This window comes from Mugil cephalus, chromosome 18, assembly GCF_022458985.1.
Source record: "Mugil cephalus isolate CIBA_MC_2020 chromosome 18, CIBA_Mcephalus_1.1, whole genome shotgun sequence".
In the NCBI taxonomy this organism is placed as follows: domain Eukaryota; kingdom Metazoa; phylum Chordata; class Actinopteri; order Mugiliformes; family Mugilidae; genus Mugil; species Mugil cephalus.
In genome coordinates this window covers 200375-219371 of record NC_061787.1, presented here as the reverse complement: position 1 = coordinate 219371, position 18997 = coordinate 200375, and the positions used below count along the sequence as shown (strand labels likewise).

The 18997-nt window shown below is 48.3% G+C and overlaps 2 protein-coding genes across 3 annotated transcripts; one reads left to right on the top strand and one right to left on the bottom strand.

Moving 5' to 3' along the window:
• Nucleotides 1-423: 423 nt before the first annotated feature.
• xylb (xylulokinase homolog (H. influenzae)) lies at nt 424-12632 on the bottom strand. Its single transcript, XM_047612082.1, has 19 exons — nt 12485-12632; nt 11500-11582; nt 10522-10591; nt 6714-6794; nt 6451-6537; nt 6228-6356; nt 5630-5695; nt 5467-5539; nt 5030-5148; nt 4435-4516; nt 3567-3607; nt 3367-3482; nt 2658-2773; nt 2119-2192; nt 1928-2024; nt 1796-1854; nt 1623-1710; nt 1271-1365; nt 424-872 (listed from the first exon to the last, which is right to left on the bottom strand). The coding sequence occupies exons 1-19, from the start codon at nt 12539-12541 to the stop codon at nt 786-788; spliced, it is 1620 nt and encodes a 539-aa protein (XP_047468038.1). The 5' UTR covers nt 12542-12632; the 3' UTR covers nt 424-785.
• Nucleotides 12633-14001: 1369 nt separating this feature from the next.
• Nucleotides 14002-18716, top strand: LOC124995857. Of its 2 annotated transcripts, none has more exons than XM_047568577.1 (4): nt 14002-14373; nt 15593-15763; nt 16443-16635; nt 17660-18716. In XM_047568577.1, exons 1-4 carry the CDS (start codon nt 14274-14276, stop codon nt 18156-18158), a joined length of 963 nt encoding a protein of 320 aa, XP_047424533.1. In that variant the 5' UTR covers nt 14002-14273; the 3' UTR covers nt 18159-18716. The 2 variants fall into 2 exon arrangements, with proteins under 2 accessions (XP_047424533.1, XP_047424534.1); XM_047568578.1 differs by having other exon boundaries at nt 14005-14373; nt 15617-15763.
• Nucleotides 18717-18997: the final 281 nt, after the last annotated feature.

Here is an 18997-nt window from a genome sequence, read left to right as displayed (position 1 = left end):
ATAACAACCAGTTACTCTAATACAAATGTTATGAGAGAACAGTTGACTCTAGCGCCTCCTACTGGCTGCATTTACAGGCTTTATGAGAATCGCCCTGTGATGGTATTTACCTCCAGTCACAGGCCATATTCTTTGTTTACTAGTTGTGGGTCTCCCCACTGGTTATTCTATGTAAGTCCATGCACATTCATGTCTCCATGAATGTTACAGTCACTCGCATTGAAATCCCTAGAGCCCCCCCCCCTGTTAGTCCATGTGACAGATTTAGAGCTGAGGAATGGTTCTTTCATCTCTAAGGAGTTCTGTTACTGGAATGAATTCTTCATTTTCATTTCTTTTGTCAGATTAATTACTGGAATGAGCCTCGCGGCTGCAGGAAGTTGTTGCGTTGTTACAGTTTAGTCAAATATCTGCAGGAGAAGCTCCGGCACAAGAATTTAATTTATTAAGATCATACATTTAATTACATCTGAGACGGTACAAACTTGACTCGTTGAGAAGATAAAGACCAGAGAGTCTGACCCCAGTCATATCTGTCAGTACACCCATCAGCCATAACATTAGAACCAGCTGCCTAACATTGTGCAGGCGCTGACCCGGTGAGGCTGGACTCCTGAAGGTGGCGCTGTGGTATCTGTGTGTTAGGAAGTTGTAGTTTGTTGGATCAACCTTTAACATGTAAGTGAGGCTGAACTTTCATGGTTGGAGATGATGAACCTGCTTCTAATTGATTTCACTTGATCACATGTAAATCTTCAGGTCTGTGGTTCATTTCATGTAATATCTCATCCACAGCTGATCTGATGGGAGCTGGTTTTCTGCAGAACTCTCTCCTCCAGCTGAGCGAAGCGCGTCAACATCTGGTCGTACACCTGGAAAAACACACAGAGGAGAAACCACTGTCTAGTTTACAGAGCAGATATAAACACGTCTCCACAGACTTAATGTTAACACACTTTACTGTCACTGTGCGTTCTGTTGCCTCTTGTGTTTGTCCTATTTGATGCTGTTTGCTGCTGCTCTCTGTCCTATTTCATTTCTTTCTGGTCACTGTTTTTCTGATTGTGCTGCTGTAACATTTGTCCGTTTTCATTGCTGAACATGTCGTGTGGATCAACTAGAGGCCAGTCTGTGGAAGCTAACGGGGATCTCGACTAAGAAGAGAGAGTAAAGTTGAAACAGGACACTGAGGTCAAATATGAGGCTCTGCAAAGCACCAACACACAATAAAGGGAATGATGACACTGTTAATGAGGTGAGTGTGTGATACCTGCTTCGCTGTCGGATGAGGAGTTGCCATCAGCTGAGGCTCCGGCGCCTTCTTCACCGAATCAAAGAAGGAGACTCCAGACTCGGCTACCAGACCTGGAAAGACAGCAGCCAATCAGAGAACGAGGTCTGCACACCACAAACCAATCAGAGGCGAGTAGACACTGAGAAAGATGAAGTTCTGCTTCAGCTCGTGTTTGCCTGGTCGCCACTGACCCTGAATATCATCTGACCTGAGTTCTGGTGATACCAGTACCAACAGCAGGAAGGTATCGGTAGCATGATGAGTATCAGTATGTGTACTGTGATACAGATACCAAAGATCCTGACTGATATGGTGCTCGGTGCGGTACCGTGCAGAGCTCTGTAGGCTGAGCCCAGGCAGGCGGAGTTGGACAGATCGATGGTGTAAACCGGAGCGTTGAACACATCAGACAGAACCTGGGGACAACAAACAGACACAGAGGAAGACCCTGGTTATCAAATACTCATATATAATATTAATTACTGTGTGAGCTAAACACACCTGAAGAATCTCTTTATTGGAAGAAGCTCCTCCTGTGGCCAAAACTCTGGTTCCTGGAACTAAAAAGGAGGTGAGAGGCTGAGCTACTGGTCTGTTCAAGTCACAGCATAGAAGGTAAACAGGGAGTCGTACTGATGGAGTATCCCAGCCGCTCAGCGTGAAGCCTCCTGGACAGAAACTGACCCTCCACCAGGGCACGGACCTCCACTTCTGGACTCAGGGAGGACACCTGCAGTGAGACAGGTGGGACAGGTGGGACAGGTGGGACATGAAGACACGTGACCTGACCTGGAACAAGTGTGAAGGGAAAACATCTGACCGACCTCACTGTTGTTTGAGTCGAAGCGATGGACGCCCACAGCAGAGGGGGTGATCTCCATGGTGTCAAAATAAAAGCCTGGAATCACATCACACCATCAGAACAGGAAGGAACAACTGTATTTAGTTAAAGGTTTGAGGTGGAAGTCGCTACTGTATTAACACAGATTCCTTCATTGGAACAGAACAAAACAACAACAACCTGAACTAACTGCTTGTGGTCAGGAACTAACTGTGGTCAGGAACTAACTCTAACCCTGTGGTCAGGAACTAACTCTGGTCAGGAACTAACTCTGGTCAGGAACTAACTCTAACCCTGTCTGGACGGAGAGAACCAGATATCCAGCAAAGATCTTCCGGGTCATTAGAATAATTTGCGAGGACTAAAAGCAACATATTCATAGATGTAGCCTGAGCGCCGTGAAGTTGAATTAATGTTGAACTGAATGGCTGCGATTGATCAAACTGTCCAGGTGATGCAGATGTTAACCATCAAAGGGTAAAATGAGAGAAAGATGAGAGAGGAAACCAGAGAAAGCTTCACCGATGTTTCCGTTGTTTCCGAGCGGCGTGTCTCTCAGAGCAGCAGAAAACAGTTCCCATGATCCTCCAGCGCTCTGGTTCCTGACGCGCTCTCTGGTCAGAGATCCGTTCTTAAAGCTGTGGACGACATACAAGCATTTCACTTTCTAAAAGGAGCTTCATGAATAACTGCAGCTGAGACATGAAGAGGCTTCCCTTCCTTCCTCCCTCCCTCTCTTCCTTCCTTCCTTCCTTCCTTTCTTCCTTCCTTTCTTCCTTCCTTCCTTCCTTTAAAACATGGTTAAACAGAGGTTAAACTGAGCAGCAGATGAAAACCTCGTCTTAAACCTTCATTGGTTGATTGATAACTTTATTTATCAGAATTCCTCCTGAACTTTGTCTTGCATTAAAGACACAAAAGAAGACCACACAATACGACATCAGACAAACAACATACAGACAACAGACAAAATATAACCTGAGACATGGAGAGAACATCCTCCAAGTATATGTGACATTAAAGTTGGATTCCAGTGACAAACAGTCTCTGAACAGATATTTAACAGTTTCCCCAGTCGAGCTTTAAGCTGCAGTCAGAGACAACTACACCAAGAACCAACGTCATGCTGTGTAACACTAAGTACAATAGATTGACACAACAGTAACAAAGAAGGTTGATTTGTACCATACGACGTTAGACCTAAGAGAAAATAAAGAGGGTGTGTTCGCACCAGAGTAGAGCCATGTAGGCTTCCTGGTCTACGGGGTTACAGAAGACGTGTCCCTCCAGGGCCGGACGAGGCTGCTGGATCCACAGAAACACTGTATCACTGGTACCCAGACTCACCTGGAGACAGACGCACCGTCAAACACACGCCCAAGAAATATACAAAAGGACAACAACTCATGAGCCTGAGAGAAATGGACTCACAGCGATGTCTCCTTGATGGAGCCGCATTCCTGCAAGAGATGCTGCACAAGACAAAGAAACTTTTAATCATGGGAATCAAATGCAACACAACGTGGTGAACAGGAAAAACTGTTCACACTTTGGTAATGTGGAATAAAGAATCTATCATATATTTAAAGATCACATATTCTTTATTTCAAATGTATTTGTGTCTGTAAACTGTCTAAAATATTTGTAACTGAAGCACGACACTCGTAGGAGCTCAAAGAAAAGAGCAAACAGGACGACGTCCTTTGCTTCATGAAAACGTCTGTGGAGGAAACGGATCAATGAGTCTCTAGAGGATGGAGGAGTTTTTCCTGGGGTTTAGGTTTGTGTGTGGAAAGGCCGGATTCTGAGGAGATAAGAGGAGCCTTTCAGGTTGGTATTTAGACCTCGGGGTCATTAGGAATCACATTTTACAGCGAAATGAAGGAAAATAAAAAATACTGAAACCATCTGCGGAAATTAACAACGAGACAGAAGTGAAGCAGCAGCAGCAGCTCCATTTAATGTCATTATTCAACTCAATGACAACTTTAACAGGGGAGGCACAGGTGGAGCTGGTCTGGACTCAGATCTGGACTGAGGTCTGGACTGAGATCTGGACTGAGATCAGGACTGAGGTCTGGACTGAGATCTGGACTGAGATCTGGACTGAGGTCTGGACTCAGGTCTGGACTGAGGTCTGGACTGAGGTCTGGACTCAGATCTGGACTGAGGTCTTTCAGGTGTATAGTTCAGACAGCGTGGTAAACATGTGACAGTCAGACTTCGGGAAATAAAACTTCGGCTTCATTTTCTGGACCTGTTGCCTTAAAGATAATAAATGATTGTAGATGTTTTCTACCTGGATTGTCTCCGGTGAAAGCCACCACTCTGCAGCCTTCTGAGAAACCGTATCGATGCACAAAGTAGGAGGAGACGGGACCCTGAAACGACAGGAAAGTCAAAACACAGGAGTACAGACCAGTACAGAGCAGTACAGACTGGTATAGACCAGTATATACCAGTACAGACCAGTATAGACCAGTATATACCAGTATAGACCGGTATATACCGGTATAGACGAGTACAGACCGGTACAGACCAGTATAGACCAGTATAGACCAGTGTGGATGGATAGATACTTTATTTATCCCATGGGATTACCATAAACCGGTACAAACTGCTATAAACCAGTATAAACCGGTACAAACCAGTAGAAACCGGTATAGATCAGTGTTTAAACCAGTATAAGCCAGTGTAAACGGGTAAACCAGTAAAAACCAGGTATAACCCAGTAGAAACTAGTATCAACTGGTATAAACTGGTATAAACCGGTATAAACCAATATAAGCTGGTATAACCTGGTATAACCCGGTATAAACCAATATAAACCAGTATAAACCAGTATAACCCAGTGGAAACCAATATAAACTGGTATAAACTAAATAAAGTATTACCAGCACAGATGTTGAGGGCACAGGAGCTCCCAGCAGTCGGTCCAGATGAGGAGCAGTGGCTTCCAGACAGATCTCAGACCAGTTCCTGGTCCCAATGTCCAACAGATTCATCCCTGAACCTGAACAGACGTTGAATCAGTCAGTCAATCAGTTAATCAGTCAGTCAATCAATTAGATAATCATTTAATTAATCAGTCAATCAGTCAGTTAATCAATTAATCACTTAATTAATCAGTTAATTAATCAGTTAATCAGTCAGTCAATCAATTAGATAATCATTTAATTAATCAGTAAATCAGTCAGTTAATCAGTTGATCAGTTAATTAATCAGTCAATCAGTCAGTCAATCAGTTAATCAGTCAGTTAATTGATCAGTCAGTAAATTAATCAGTTAATCAGTTAATCAGTCAGTCAGAGAACACTGAGACAAACTGTACCGTCACTGGAGTCGATGGCAGCGTAACCACCGAGGAAAAGAGACGCTGCAAAGCTGCTGACCAATGAGATCCTCTGAAAACAAACACAGTGATGAGGGACAGCAGGAGACACATGGGGGGGACGGGGGGGACGGGGGACGGGGGGGTTACTCCTCGGACTGACCTCGGTGTCCAAAAAGTCCTGCACTCGGATCTGACGCAGTTTAGAGATCTGACTTCCTGTGAAACGCTGAGAAACAAAGACACAAACACACAGAGACGACATTAGCATATGGACAGACTGGAGACATGAAGACAGATTGGAGACATGAAGACAGGCTGGAGACAGAGTGTTGGACAGACTGGAGACATGAAGACAGACTGGAGACACGAAGACAAACTGGAGACATGAAGACAGACTGGAGACAGAGTGTTGGACAGACTGGAGACACGAAGACAGACTGGAGACATGAAGACAGACTGGAGACATGAAGACAGGCTGGAGACAGAGTGTTGGACAGACTGGAGACATGAAGACAGACTGGAGACACGAAGATAGACTGGAGACATGAAGACAGACTGGAGACAGAGTGTTGGACAGACTGGAGACACGAAGACAGACTGGAGACATGAAGACAGGCTGGAGACATGAAGACAGGCTGGAGACAGAGTGTTGGACAGACTGGAGACATGAAGACAGACTGGAGACATGAAGACAGGCTGGAGACATGAAGACAGGCTGGAGACAGAGTGTTGGACAGAGAGTGTGGAGACAAATGGACCTCGTAGGCTCTGGATCCGGTGATCTCTGCCAGTCTCAGAGCGCCCCCTACTGCTGCCTCCAGGTCCTGACACTGCTGCCTGCTGCTGGAGTCCATCCACACTGGACTGTCTTTCACCGCGAAGCTGTCCTGGAGACATCAGCACACCTGAGTCAGCAGGTAACCACACACCTGAGTCAGCAGGTAACCACACACACGAGGACACGAGGACACGAGGACACACCTGCAGCAGCTGGTTCAGGGTCTGGTCTGGGTTCAGCTGCTTCAGGGTCTGAGACGCCCCCGTCTTCCAGAACACGCTGCCATGTTGCTGAGAAAGTGGTAGAGATTAAATCTGTGTGTGTGTTTGTGTCTTTCTGGCTGTTGAAGTTTCCTGTGGACATTATGCAGTCAGGAATAGCGGGACACTGTCCACTAACTTCTGGCCACGTTCCAGTTCTACTGCTCATGTGACTAAGTTAAAAAGATCAACCAGCCCCGTCTCACCTGCCCGCTGCCTGACAGCGCTCTGACACGGGACAAGTCAAACCCCGTCCTCTTCATCTCGTCCAACAGTTCGTCCAGAGCCTGAGGACCAACGACAACAAGTCACGTGACCAGGTCAAAGGTCAGCAGAGCCTCCAGAAAATAGCTGCATCACCATGACTCACTAAAGGTTGACCTGCTGTCAACCACTTACACAATCACAACACACAAACCAACAATCTATAAGTTTGCAGACATTGTGTCTTTGGGATCTGATGTGTATGTGTCTGATGTTTAAGCACTACTGACACGTGGGGCCTTTTTCTGGGCTTAAATCCTGTTTAAAGGTTAAAGGTTACACTCAGGGACTAGGGACCAGGGGCTAGGGACTAGGGACTAGGGACTAGGGACTAGGGGCCAGGGACTAGGGACTAGGGGCCAGGGACCAGGGGCTAGGGACTAGGGACTAGGGGCCAGGGACTAGGGACTAGGGACTAGGGACTAGGGGCCAGGGACCAGGGGCTAGGGACTAGGGGCCAGGGACTAGGGACTAGGGGCCAGGGACCAGGGACTAGGGACTAGGGACTAGGGGCCAGGGACTAGGCACTAGGGGCCAGGGGCCAGGGACTAGGGGCCAGGGGCCAGGGGCCAGGGGCCAGGGGCTAGGGACCAGGGGCTAGGGACTAGGGGCCAGGGGCTAGGGGCTAGGGACTAGGGTCCAGGGACCAGGGACCAGGGACCAGGGGCTAGGGGCTAGGGGCTAGGGACTAGGGACCAGGGGCCAGGGGCTAGGGGCTAGGGACTAGGGATTAGGGGCTAGGGACTAGGGGCTAGGGACCAGGGACTAGTGGCTAGGGGCTAGGGGCTAGGGGCTAGGGACCAGGGACTAGGGACCAGGGACTAGGGACTAGGGACTAGGGGCCAGGGACTAGGGACTAGGGGCCAGGGGCCAGGGACTAGGGACTAGGGACTAGGGGCCAGGGGCCAGGGGCTAGGGACCAGGGGCCAGGGGCTAGGGCCAGGGGCTAGGGGCTAGGGGCTAGGGGCTAGGGACCAGGGACTAGGGACTAAGGACTAGGGACCAGGGGCCAGGGGCTAGGGGCTAGGGGCTAGGGGCTAGGGATTAGGGGCTAGGGACTAGGGGCTAGGGGCTAGGGGCTAGGGACCAGGGACTAGGGACCAGGGACTAGGGGCCAGGGACCAGGGGCCAGGGGCTAGGGCCAGGGGCTAGGGGCTAGGGGCTAGGGGCTAGGGACCAGGGACTAGGGACTAAGGACTAGGGACCAGGGGCCAGGGGCTAGGGGCTAGGGGCTAGGGGCTAGGGACTAGGGATTAGGGGCTAGGGACTAGGGGCTAGGGACCAGGGACTAGTGGCTAGGGGCTAGGGGCTAGGGGCTAGGGACCAGGGACTAGGGACCAGGGACTAGGGACTAGGGACTAGGGGCCAGGGACTAGGGACTAGGGGCCAGGGGCCAGGGACTAGGGACTAGGGACTAGGGGCCAGGGGCCAGGGGCTAGGGACCAGGGGCCAGGGGCTAGGGCCAGGGGCTAGGGGCTAGGGGCTAGGGGCTAGGGACCAGGGACTAGGGACTAAGGACTAGGGACCAGGGGCCAGGGGCTAGGGGCTAGGGGCTAGGGATTAGGGGCTAGGGACTAGGGGCTAGGGGCTAGGGGCTAGGGACCAGGGACTAGGGACCAGGGACTAGGGGCAGTGACCAGGGGCCAGGGGCTAGGGCCAGGGGCTAGGGGCTAGGGGCTAGGGGCTAGGGACCAGGGACTAGGGACTAAGGACTAGGGACCAGGGGCCAGGGGCTAGGGGCTAGGGGCTAGGGGCTAGGGATTAGGGGCTAGGGACTAGGGGCTAGGGGCTAGGGGCTAGGGACCAGGGACTAGGGACCAGGGACTAGGGGCCAGGGACCAGGGGCCAGGGACTAGGGACTAGGGGCCAGGGACCAGGGGCTAGGGACTAGGGACTAGGGACTAGGGACTAGGGGCCAGGGACTAGGGACTAGGGGCCAGGGACCAGGGGCTAGGGACTAGGGACTAGGGGCCAGGGACTAGGGACTAGGGGCCAGGGACTAGGGACTAGGGGCCAGGGACCAGGGACTAGGGACTAGGGACTAGGGGCCAGGGACTAGGCACTAGGGGCCAGGGGCTAGGGACTAGGGGCCAGGGGCCAGGGGCTAGGGACCAGGGGCTAGGGACTAGGGGCCAGGGGCTAGGGGCTAGGGGCTAGGGACTAGGGACCAGGGACCAGGGGCTAGGGGCTAGGGACTAGGGACTAGGGACCAGGGGCCAGGGGCTAGGGGCTAGGGATTAGGGGCTAGGGACTAGGGGCTAGGGACCAGGGACTAGGGGCTAGGGGCTAGGGGCTAGGGGCTAGGGACCAGGGACTAGGGGCCAGGGACCAGGGGCTAGGGGCCAGGGACCAGGGGCTAGGGACTAGGGACTAGGGACTAGGGACTAGGGGCCAGGGGCCAGGGACTAGGGACTAGGGGCCAGGGGCCAGGGGCCAGGGGCCAGGGACCAGGGGCCAGGGGCTAGGGACTAGGGGCCAGGGGCCAGGGGCTAGGGGCTAGGGACTAGGGACCAGGGACCAGGGACCAGGGGCTAGGGGCTAGGGGCTAGGGACTAGGGACTAGGGACTAGGGACTAGGGACCAAGGGCCAGGGGCTAGGGGCTAGGGGCTAGGGGCTAGGGATTAGGGGCTAGGGACTAGGGGCTAGGGATTAGGGGCTAGGGACTAGGGGCTAGGGACCAGGGACTAGGGGCTAGGGGCTAGGGGCTAGGGGCTAGGGACTAGGGACTAGGGACTAGGGACCAAGGGCCAGGGGCTAGGGGCTAGGGGCTAGGGATTAGGGGCTAGGGATTAGGGGCTAGGGGCTAGGGGCCAGGGACTAGGGGCTAGGGGCCAGGGACTAGGGACCAGGGACTAGGGACTAGGGGCCAGGGACCAGGGGCTAGGGACTAGGGACTAGGGGCCAGGGACCAGGGGCTAGGGGCCAGGGACTAGGCACTAGGCACTAGGGGCCAGGGGCCAGGGACTAGGGACTAGGGGCCAGGGGCCAGGGGCTAGGGACCAGGGGCCAGGGGCTAGGGACTAGGGGCCAGGGGCTAGGGGCTAGGGGCTAGGGACTAGGGACCAGGGACCAGGGACCAGGGACCAGGGGCTAGGGACTAGGGACTAGGGACCAGGGGCCAGGGGCCAGGGGCTAGGGGCTAGGGGCTAGGGGCTAGGGATTAGGGGCTAGGGGCTAGGGACTAGGGGCTAGGGACCAGGGACTAGGGGCTAGGGGCTAGGGACCAGGGACTAGGGGCCAGGGACCAGGGGCTAGGGGCCAGGGACCAGGGGCTAGGGACTAGGGACTAGGGGCCAGGGACTAGGGACTAGGGGCCAGGGGCCAGGGACTAGGGACTAGGGGCTAGGGACCAGGGGCCAGGGGCTAGGGACTAGGGGCCAGGGGCTAGGGACTAGGGACCAGGGACCAGGGACCAGGGACCAGGGGCTAGGGGCTAGGGACTAGGGACTAGGGACCAGGGGCCAGGGGCCAGGGGCTAGGGGCTAGGGGCTAGGGGCTAGGGATTAGGGGCTAGGGACTAGGGGCTAGGGACTAGGGGCTAGGGACCAGGGACTAGGGGCTAGGGGCTAGGGGCTAGGGGCTAGGGACCAGGGGCCAGGGGCTAGGGACTAGGGGCCAGGGGCCAGGGGCTAGGGGCTAGGGACTAGGGACCAGGGACCAGGGACCAGGGGCTAGGGGCTAGGGGCTAGGGACTAGGGACTAGGGACTAGGGACTAGGGGCTAGGGGCTAGGGGCTGGACGTGTCCTACCTTGACCCACATCAGTACAGGTGAGGTGACTGTCAGTCTGTCAGCATGGATATGAACTCCTCCCTGAGTCCTACACATAAAAACAAATGATGTTCGTTAAGGCACTCAAACACACAACATCAGCCATAACATTATGACCACCTGCATAATGTCATAGTATTTATAGGCTGTAAAAAGTGGGCAGCACAGCGGCTTGTGGTTAGCTCTGGGTTCGACTCCAGCTCAGGTCTTTCTGGGGGAGTTCGCGTGCGTTCCCACCTCCAAAGACATGCTCGTTAGGCTAATTGGTGACTCTACATTGACCCTAGGTGTGAATGGTTGTTTGTCTCTGTGTTAGTCCTGCGATGGAGACCTGTCCTCTCGCCCGATACCAGCTGGGACAGACTCGAGCAAATCCCGCGACCTAGTGAGGATTTAACGATACGGAAGATGAGATGAGATATATAAAAAAGTGAAGCCAAAGCTGGTAGAGCTCCCCCTGGTGACTGGCTGCAGTTTAAGCTTTTTTCCAACAGCGCAGTGTTGGTTGTAATAGATTCACTGAGTGACTATTGTCAGCTAAAGCTACATCATTTGAGTCTTTTTGAAGTTACTTCTGTTGAGTCTGTAGAAAAAGCTGAAGCCAGTGAAGTGTTATGTAAATGTTGCAGCAGTCTAATGATTAATGGCGTATTAAGTGCTGCTGGTTGAATATTTCTGAATGTCCCTAAGATGGACACACTGACCCTCTACAGGACAAGCACTTACAGAGAATGAATGAATGACTGAATAAATGCAGCGATCTGAGTGTGAAAAGGAAGGAATTTGGATAATTATTAAAGATGTTTTGTGTGTGTGTGCTTTGTACTGTTTAATTATTTTTTTAAATTTGAGAAGTTAAAATTCTGGGCTTGTCATTAAAGGGACCAGTTGAGAAAGTGTGGTCTAGTCTAGACGACTGCGACTGCTAATGCTGATACTACTCGTGTTGAACGTTACCTGAATTCAGGCAGCTTGGAGTCAAACTGGACGCTGTTCTGATAAACCACGCTGAGGTTTTCATCGATGGCCACCACCTTCAGCTTCAGGAGACACAACAGACACAGATTAAAGACAGGAAAGAGTTCAGCATCTAACAGACGGTTTGGTCCAGACGCTAACGCAGACACTAACGCCATAGCCTGACGTGCACCTTCCCAGAAATGTTAAGCTTCATTTAAAGCACATAGCGGGACCAGTTCCACCTATTTATACTTCTCAGTCTGGCTCATCACCACTAGGTGGCGCTGTGTCTTTTTTACCACTCCACATGTTTTGTAATGCTAACCTTTCCTGGATGTGATGCAGAACACCAGAGCTGTGATTGGTCCGCTTGGTACTAACCTCTTTCTGCTTTAGTATTTTGGGCTGATTCTCCATTTCTGGAGATTTCAAATTGTTTAGGATCAATAAAGCTTCAGTCACCATTGCGTAGCGTTGTTACAAGTGCGCAAGGTTACGTGCTTAGATTACAGCGTTTACGTCTCGTTGTACTATAAATGAGCCTTTATACTTGTGTACAGCATAGTTAATATCCGCTAGAAGGTTTAGGTTATTAATACATTCAACATTCTTCTTTTTAAAACTCTTAATTCATTCCAATTTCATTCACACATTTAAAGCTGGTCTGCAGTCTGTCATGCTTTACTAATCTATTGTGTGTTTGTGTGTTAGTTAATTATTAACGCCAGGTATTAGTCTACTTGTGCAGAAATAACCGAATGTGGGTTTTATTTGGTTCCTTTCTCTCAAACCAAACCAACAAACATTTCACATTCAAACTCTGCAGCAAATAAAACTACAAAAACTCCCGTTCTGCGCTTCTTCCGCGTCTCTGTCTCAAGTCTCGTTCACACTTGACGGCGTGAAAACGTGTGTTGCGGCAGACGCGGACGCAGACGCAGCAGCGCAGGTGAGTGACGGACAGGTGAGGCTGTGCGTTTACCTGCTGCGTGCTGAAATCCAGGCCCAGGTAGAGGAGAGAGTCCGGAGCGGCGGCCATGACGAGAGAAGACGAGCGAGGAGCAGTAGGGATGTATCGATACACAAATATCGATACTCCTCACCAGACCAGAGATGTGAGGGTCGATACTGACATGTCGATACTATCTGATACCAGGTCTTTATGCTCCACAATCGATTCTGAAACCCAAACATCGATACCTTGGATACTTCAGTCACTGGAGGTGATGCAGGAACTAAACTACTGAACCTGTGGAACAGCTCAGGTTAAACCACAGCACAGAATACGAGGCGTTTATGAGGAGGAGAGAACATTTATACTTAAACTGTCATTCATGTTCATGGGCTTATTATTTCACTTATTCTGTGTGACTGTGTCTCTGTGATGTTTTTATATAGTAAATGAGGCCATTACCTCAATATACTTCAGAGTTTAAAGTAAATAACTAAATGACTCTGTGATTAAAAACTACCAAACGCATTCGGTGTAACACCTGCAGGGGTTAAACTCTTAAAGAGACAGTGATCCACCCGACCGGGATTCAGTAACTCTCAGATGCTCAACTCAGTTCCTCCCATCAGATCAGATTCAGACTCAGATCAGATTCAGACTCAGATCTCAGATTCAGATTCAGATCAGATTCAGATTCAGACTCAGACTCAGATTCAGATTCAGATTCAGACTCAGAACTCCAGATCAGATTCGACTCAGACTCAGATTCAGATTCAGATTCAGACTCAGACTCAGACTCAGATTCAGATTCAGACTCAGATTCAGATTCAGATTCAGATTCAGACTCAGACTCAGATTCAGATTCAGATTCAGATTCAGACTCAGACTCAGACTCAGATTCAGATTCAGACTCAGACTCAGACTCAGATTCAGATTCAGATTCAGATTCAGACTCAGACTCAGACTCAGATTCAGATTCAGACTCAGACTCAGATTCAGATTCAGATTCAGATTCAGACTCAGACTCAGACTCAGATTCAGATACAGATTCAGACTCAGACTCAGACTCAGATTCAGATTCAGATTCAGACTCAGACTCAGACTCAGATTCAGATTCAGACTCAGATTCAGATTCAGACTCAGATTCAGATTCAGATTCAGATTCAGACTCAGACTCAGACTCAGACTCAGACTCGATTCAGATGCAGGGTAAGCGTGTAAACGTAATGGATGGGTGGATTTTAGAAGTAAAATGAAGAAGTGAATCTCAAACGTTAATTTCCTCGTCTCTGAACGAACTCTGAAGATAAAATAAACGTATAAACTTTTTAATTAATCTGAGTAGAAACAGGAACATTAGTTCTCAGCTTTAAATGTCAGCTGATAAGAATTTATTTAAATGGATCTGAACTTGGAACTTCTTAAGATCAATTAACTGTGTGAGTGGAGGAATTGTGGGTTCAGTGTGTGAATGAACGGGGCTTTAGTTCATTATCTTTATTAAATAATCCTGTTTTTTTTGTTTTTTTTTTGTTCCAGAGTAAAGTCTGGCTTTGTGATTTTATTCTTTAATCTCTCTCGTCAAACAAACGGATGTGAAAGGCGCCACTTCGTCCTCCTCTGTTTACACACCGATTAAAGTTACGGAATAACTCTGAGTGTTTGACTTTCTCTTCCAGCTTCCTCCCCGACCACGTCTGTGTCTTCCCCTGCTCGGTTTGTTCCAGTCCCGCTGCTTTGGATCTGTTCTGGAGCCGTATGAGGGATTAAAGTGCAGATGGAGTTAGTTGGAGTTAGCAGAAGGTTTTAAAGACGTCGTATGGCCCTGCACCCATGGGGTAGGTGTGTTGCTGCTGCTGCCAACAGGATGTCCTGCTCCTGCTGCTGCTGTGTGACTCCCAGTGAACAGCTGCTGCACGGTAACAGTCCACTCACTTTAACCAGAGCATATTCACTCACAGCTTCATTTATTTTAATCATGGTCTGCACTCACCCGTCACCTTCTCCTTCAGGAGTCCTGTTTAAAATCTGAACTTAGTCCATGAAAGGTCACCATATGTGTAGTTTTACATGTTATTTTTTAATTTGGTAATTTAATAAATGTTTGTTAACACCACTGCATCACGTCTGGCATTAAACAAACTGAGGTCTGAGCGTTCAAGTCATTTATAGTCATTTATATGTTGCACACACAAAAGAAATTAGTTTCTCAGGGTCCAGGAGCATCCACACATAAAGAATCTAAAATATAAAAAAATATAAAATAAAATAATAAAATAAAGTAAAATAAATAAAATAATAAAATAAAGTAAAATAAAATAAAATGGAGTTATGTTCCCAACAGAAATAGTTTTGTGGTTCACTGTGATTCATTTTCACATGGACAAATGTGTGTGTATATGTGCGGGTATGTGTACTGTATGTGTATATATGTGTATACATATACTTTCTTGCATTTGTTGTCTTTTAATTCTATTGTGTTATTGTTCTGTTTCATTGTGTCATTTTGTGCTTATGGTCGGAACCCAGGAAGAAAAACTTCATGGAAACGCTGACAAAACAAACAAACAAACAAACAAACAAACCTCTCCCCACAACTTTCACATTTTATCCATGAACAATGAAATCGTGTTCCTTTACTTTCCATATATGTTGTGTAAATATGTGTTTTTGTTACATACACACATATAACGTATCAGTTTAAGACGAGTTCAGTCGAAAGGTTCTTTCATAGAACTGCAGACATAATAATTTAATAATAATAATAAATAAGAACTTCAGTTCTACAGCACTTTACATAAAGCCAGGGAACAGACGGCGGAAGGAGGGGCAGAGTCCGACCAATCACAGCCCTAAAGAGGAAACGCTGGTACCAGGAGGACCAATCACAGCTCTTGAAGTTTTATTTCTGGAGGTGGACGTCAGCTACGGGGCCACAGAGTCTCCGTCAACTTAACTCAGAAACATAAACCGGCCGAAGCTTCATGTTCACAGAAATCTGAAAGCACTTTGAGTCTGGATACTTAAATAATACTTCAATTCAAAAGGCCGCGAGTAATTAAAACTGAATTTAGTCTGATGAACAGATATTTACTGAGCAGGTAAAACTGAAACAGTTTGTTTACTTGTGGGTCAAAGGTCGACGTCTGTCTCCTCCTGCAGGGAAGCAGAAGAAGGAGGAGGAGGAGGAGGAGGAAGCGGAGGAGGTGGAGAGCAGGAGGAACATGGACATTTCAATGCTCAGAGAACAGTACAGGAGCAGCAGAGACAGGCAGAGGACACACACTCAGGTGCTGCTGCTCAGGGAAGGTGAGATTATTTACCTGTGGAGACGAGAGTCGGCATCACAGCATCCGGGAAGGTTTCAGGGGTTCAGGGGTTTCAGGGGGTTCAGGGGGTTCAGGGGGGGTTCAGGGGGTTCAGGGGGGGGTCAGGGGTTTCAGGGGGTTCAGGGGTTTCAGGGGGTTCAGGGGGGGTTCATGGGGGGTTCAGGGGGTTCAGGGGGTTCAGGGGGGATTCAGGGGGTTCAGGGGGGATTCAGGGGATTCAGGGGGTTCAGGGGGTTCGGGGGGATTCAGGGGGGTTTGTCTGTCTGTGGAGGAAAACCAGGATTTATAAACACCTTCTCATTCACCATGTCAGGCTGGAGGCTGTACCAGGTTAAAGCTCTAGAATGATTTGAGTTTTTACAACATAAAAATGCTTAAATATTAAAGAAAAATCTAAGTGATCAAACCTGAGAACTTAAGTAAGTAAATCAAATTATAAATTGTTGGAATATTTATTTTGTATTTTGCTATAACTGTGTATAATTGTATAATAGTCTTATTTAAATGTTGATATATTTACATTTTCTATTATTTCCTCATGAACGTCTATTTTCCTTATTTACATATTTGAAATAAACTTCTCATTCATTCATTTATTCATTCAGTTCAGATTCTCAACATAGAAAACTGAATTATTACTTGAAACTACTTTTTTCCAGTTTCTGTGGAGCTGTCGGACGCTGTCAACGTGGTGCCAGTGTCTCAGCGTTTGGTTTCACCCCCGGCTGTGACCTTTGAACCCGAACTCCTGACCTACGACCCCTGGCACGTCCACCTGGACCTCCACCGGCGCTCCTGCCCCCCCCTCAGCGTCCAGCTGCCCTCGTCCTCCTCAGACACAACAAGCAGCGGGTCTGTAGACGGAGGATTTTATAAGAGATGCAGTATTTTATGGGGAGTCAGTGTGGGGGGGATACGCTGCCAGGCCTCGGTGGGGGTGAGAACCCAGGGCAGCGGTTCTGGACGGACTGGAGCCTGTCCAGGGTTCTGCTGGGTCCCCTGAACAGGACTCCATAGTTGTAGTCCAGACGGCTGGTGATGATGACGGCATGTACGAGGGTGTAGGGTTCAAGAGATGCTTTAACCCTCCTGAGACCCTGCGTCCTCATATGGGGACATTAAGTTTTAGGTTTTATTGCAGCTTTTTCTGCTTCATTTAAACCCGTTGTCCTCATTAGTGGACACTTAAGTCTGACATCTAGTGGTAGCAAAGTATCACTACACTAGTCGGTAAAAACATTTCATCAGATTCATTCTACAGACGATCACAACAAAAGTGGACGAGGAACAAAATCCCATCAAATTCTACATTTAAAACTTATTTATTTATTCTTATTAACATTTCTAGTTCGATATGATCCACAAATTTACCAAATTTTATCAACAGCAACAAGCTACAACCTCGCTAATTAGCAAGAACTCATTTGAGGACGTTGGGACTTCATTGTTTGCAATTCTGTCTTTGCTCAGTCATGTTCATGTATTAAAATTATTCTAATATAAATAACGAGATAATCCCAGTGTCCACATAAGAGGACATTGTTTTTTTTGTTTGTTTGTTTGTTTTTTGTTTTATAAAAACTACTACTTCCTGTTGAAAGATGGTTAGTTTTTATATGTGGAATATACGAGGAATTAAAAATCCACAACAAACAAAAACTCAGGTCTCAGGAGGTTAAAGTAGAAAAAGGCAGATTTGGTGACAGATTTGATGTGAGACTGGAAGATTGTGTAGAGTCTGAGGCTGCTGACTTCAGGAGGTCACGTCCAAACTGGTGTTATGCTTCTGTTTCTAACTGTAGCGTCTTTTAGATCAGTTCAGACGTTTTTGTGTTTGTAGAAACTCTTGTGATTCCACGTGAACTGTTTTTAACAGGTGTTCTTGGTCTTCCTCCTCTGAGGATGAGGCCAGAAAACAATGTGAGGACTCAGTTTCTCTGAGCAGCTCCAAAGAAACATCCTTCAGCGGCTCCAAAGATCCCGTCTTCAGGTCTGCAGAAAATTCAGTTCCCACATCCTCTGACTCAGTGGACGGGATCCAGGTTTCTTTTCCTGACTTCAGGACGTCCAGGAAGAGTTCGGTCTGCAGCTCCTTCGCAGATTCTCAGGAACCTTCTGATGAAAGCTCCACCCCCGTCGCCTCTGTAGCATCATCTACCACCAACAACCGACACCAGGACCCGGAGGAGCCTGAGAAAACCAGTGGCGTCCTGCAGACCAGCAGGAAGTCCTCAGCCCCGTCCCTCAGGTTCACCAGGCAGCTGAGTGTCGGAGGGGCGGCTTCGTTCTCCTCCAGCCACTACCCGTTCCCCAGCAGGAGGAACCCGAGGATCTCTGAGGCCGCCAAGAGGCTGGGCATGTACGCGTCCTTCTGAGGAGGTCGCACAACCAGAGAATCCAGATATGAAATAAATCAAATGTAAAATCTAGAGATGAAGTGAAATTAAAAGTAAACAAACACAGAAACACAAATCTGAAGACTAAACAATTCACCGAGGGCCAGGACGCTTTTTCAATCAGGAATTCTTCTTCTTTTGGCAGGAAGCCCAGAGACGTGACTGGGTGCAGCTTCTTAGATATCGAGCAATGGAGTCTCGTTCCTTCTTTAAGTATGTTCATCAGAATCCTTCAGGTTGTTTCTACCTTTTATTTATTCTCCAAACATTCAGCTTTTTTTTTTATAAATACAAATATTACTTAGCCAACATTAATACATTATAATATAATAAAGTGACCTGGAATTACACTGTGTTATGTGGAAAGAAGACATTTAGAAAATTATTAGGTTAGGTAACGCTTCCCTGTTAAAGAGTTAAAAGAGTTTTTTCTTTGCCACCACTGCTTTAGTGCTTGTTCTGGGTTCTAAAAGTGTCTTGAGACAACTTGTAGGTAATTGATGCTATACAAATACAATTCAATTAAAGTTGGCTTCATCAATTGGCTGTATTCTCATTATTTATGCATTTTTTTCATTTAGTTTAGTGCCATTTCGTTTCCTAATAATATTTAACAACATTTATATTTATTTATTTATTTTTTTGCCTTTTATTTCATTCAGTCTTACTTTCGACACAGTGAAGTTTGACCCTCTTACGCCACCGTAGATAACCAAAGATCGTCTATGTGTAGGAGGATGAGCCGCCTGAGCTGCGCTGTCACGTCTAGTAATTGTGTTGTTCACACGTCCACCGTCCCGTGAAAAGGCTCAGAAGTG

Bases quoted from the DNA above. Each gene is read 5' to 3' on its own strand.
- xylb (XM_047612082.1), bottom strand. From the start codon at position 12,541: ATGGCCGCCGCTCCGGACTCTCTCCTCTACCTGGGCCTGGATTTCAGC. The intron at 3,608-4,434 runs GTAGAAAACATC...TGTCTTGTGCAG, and splicing joins TTTCACCGGAGACAATCCAG to CATCTCTTGCAGGAATGCGG. The intron at 2,193-2,657 runs GTGAAGCTTTCT...ATGTGATTCCAG, and splicing joins CGGAAACAACGGAAACATCG to GCTTTTATTTTGACACCATG.
- LOC124995857 (XM_047568577.1), top strand. From the start codon at position 14,274: ATGGCCCTGCACCCATGGGGTAGGTGTGTTGCTGCTGCTGCCAACAGG. The intron at 15,764-16,442 runs GTGAGATTATTT...ACTTTTTTCCAG, and splicing joins GGTGCTGCTGCTCAGGGAAG to TTTCTGTGGAGCTGTCGGAC. The intron at 16,636-17,659 runs GTCTGTAGACGG...TGTTTTTAACAG, and splicing joins TCAGACACAACAAGCAGCGG to GTGTTCTTGGTCTTCCTCCT.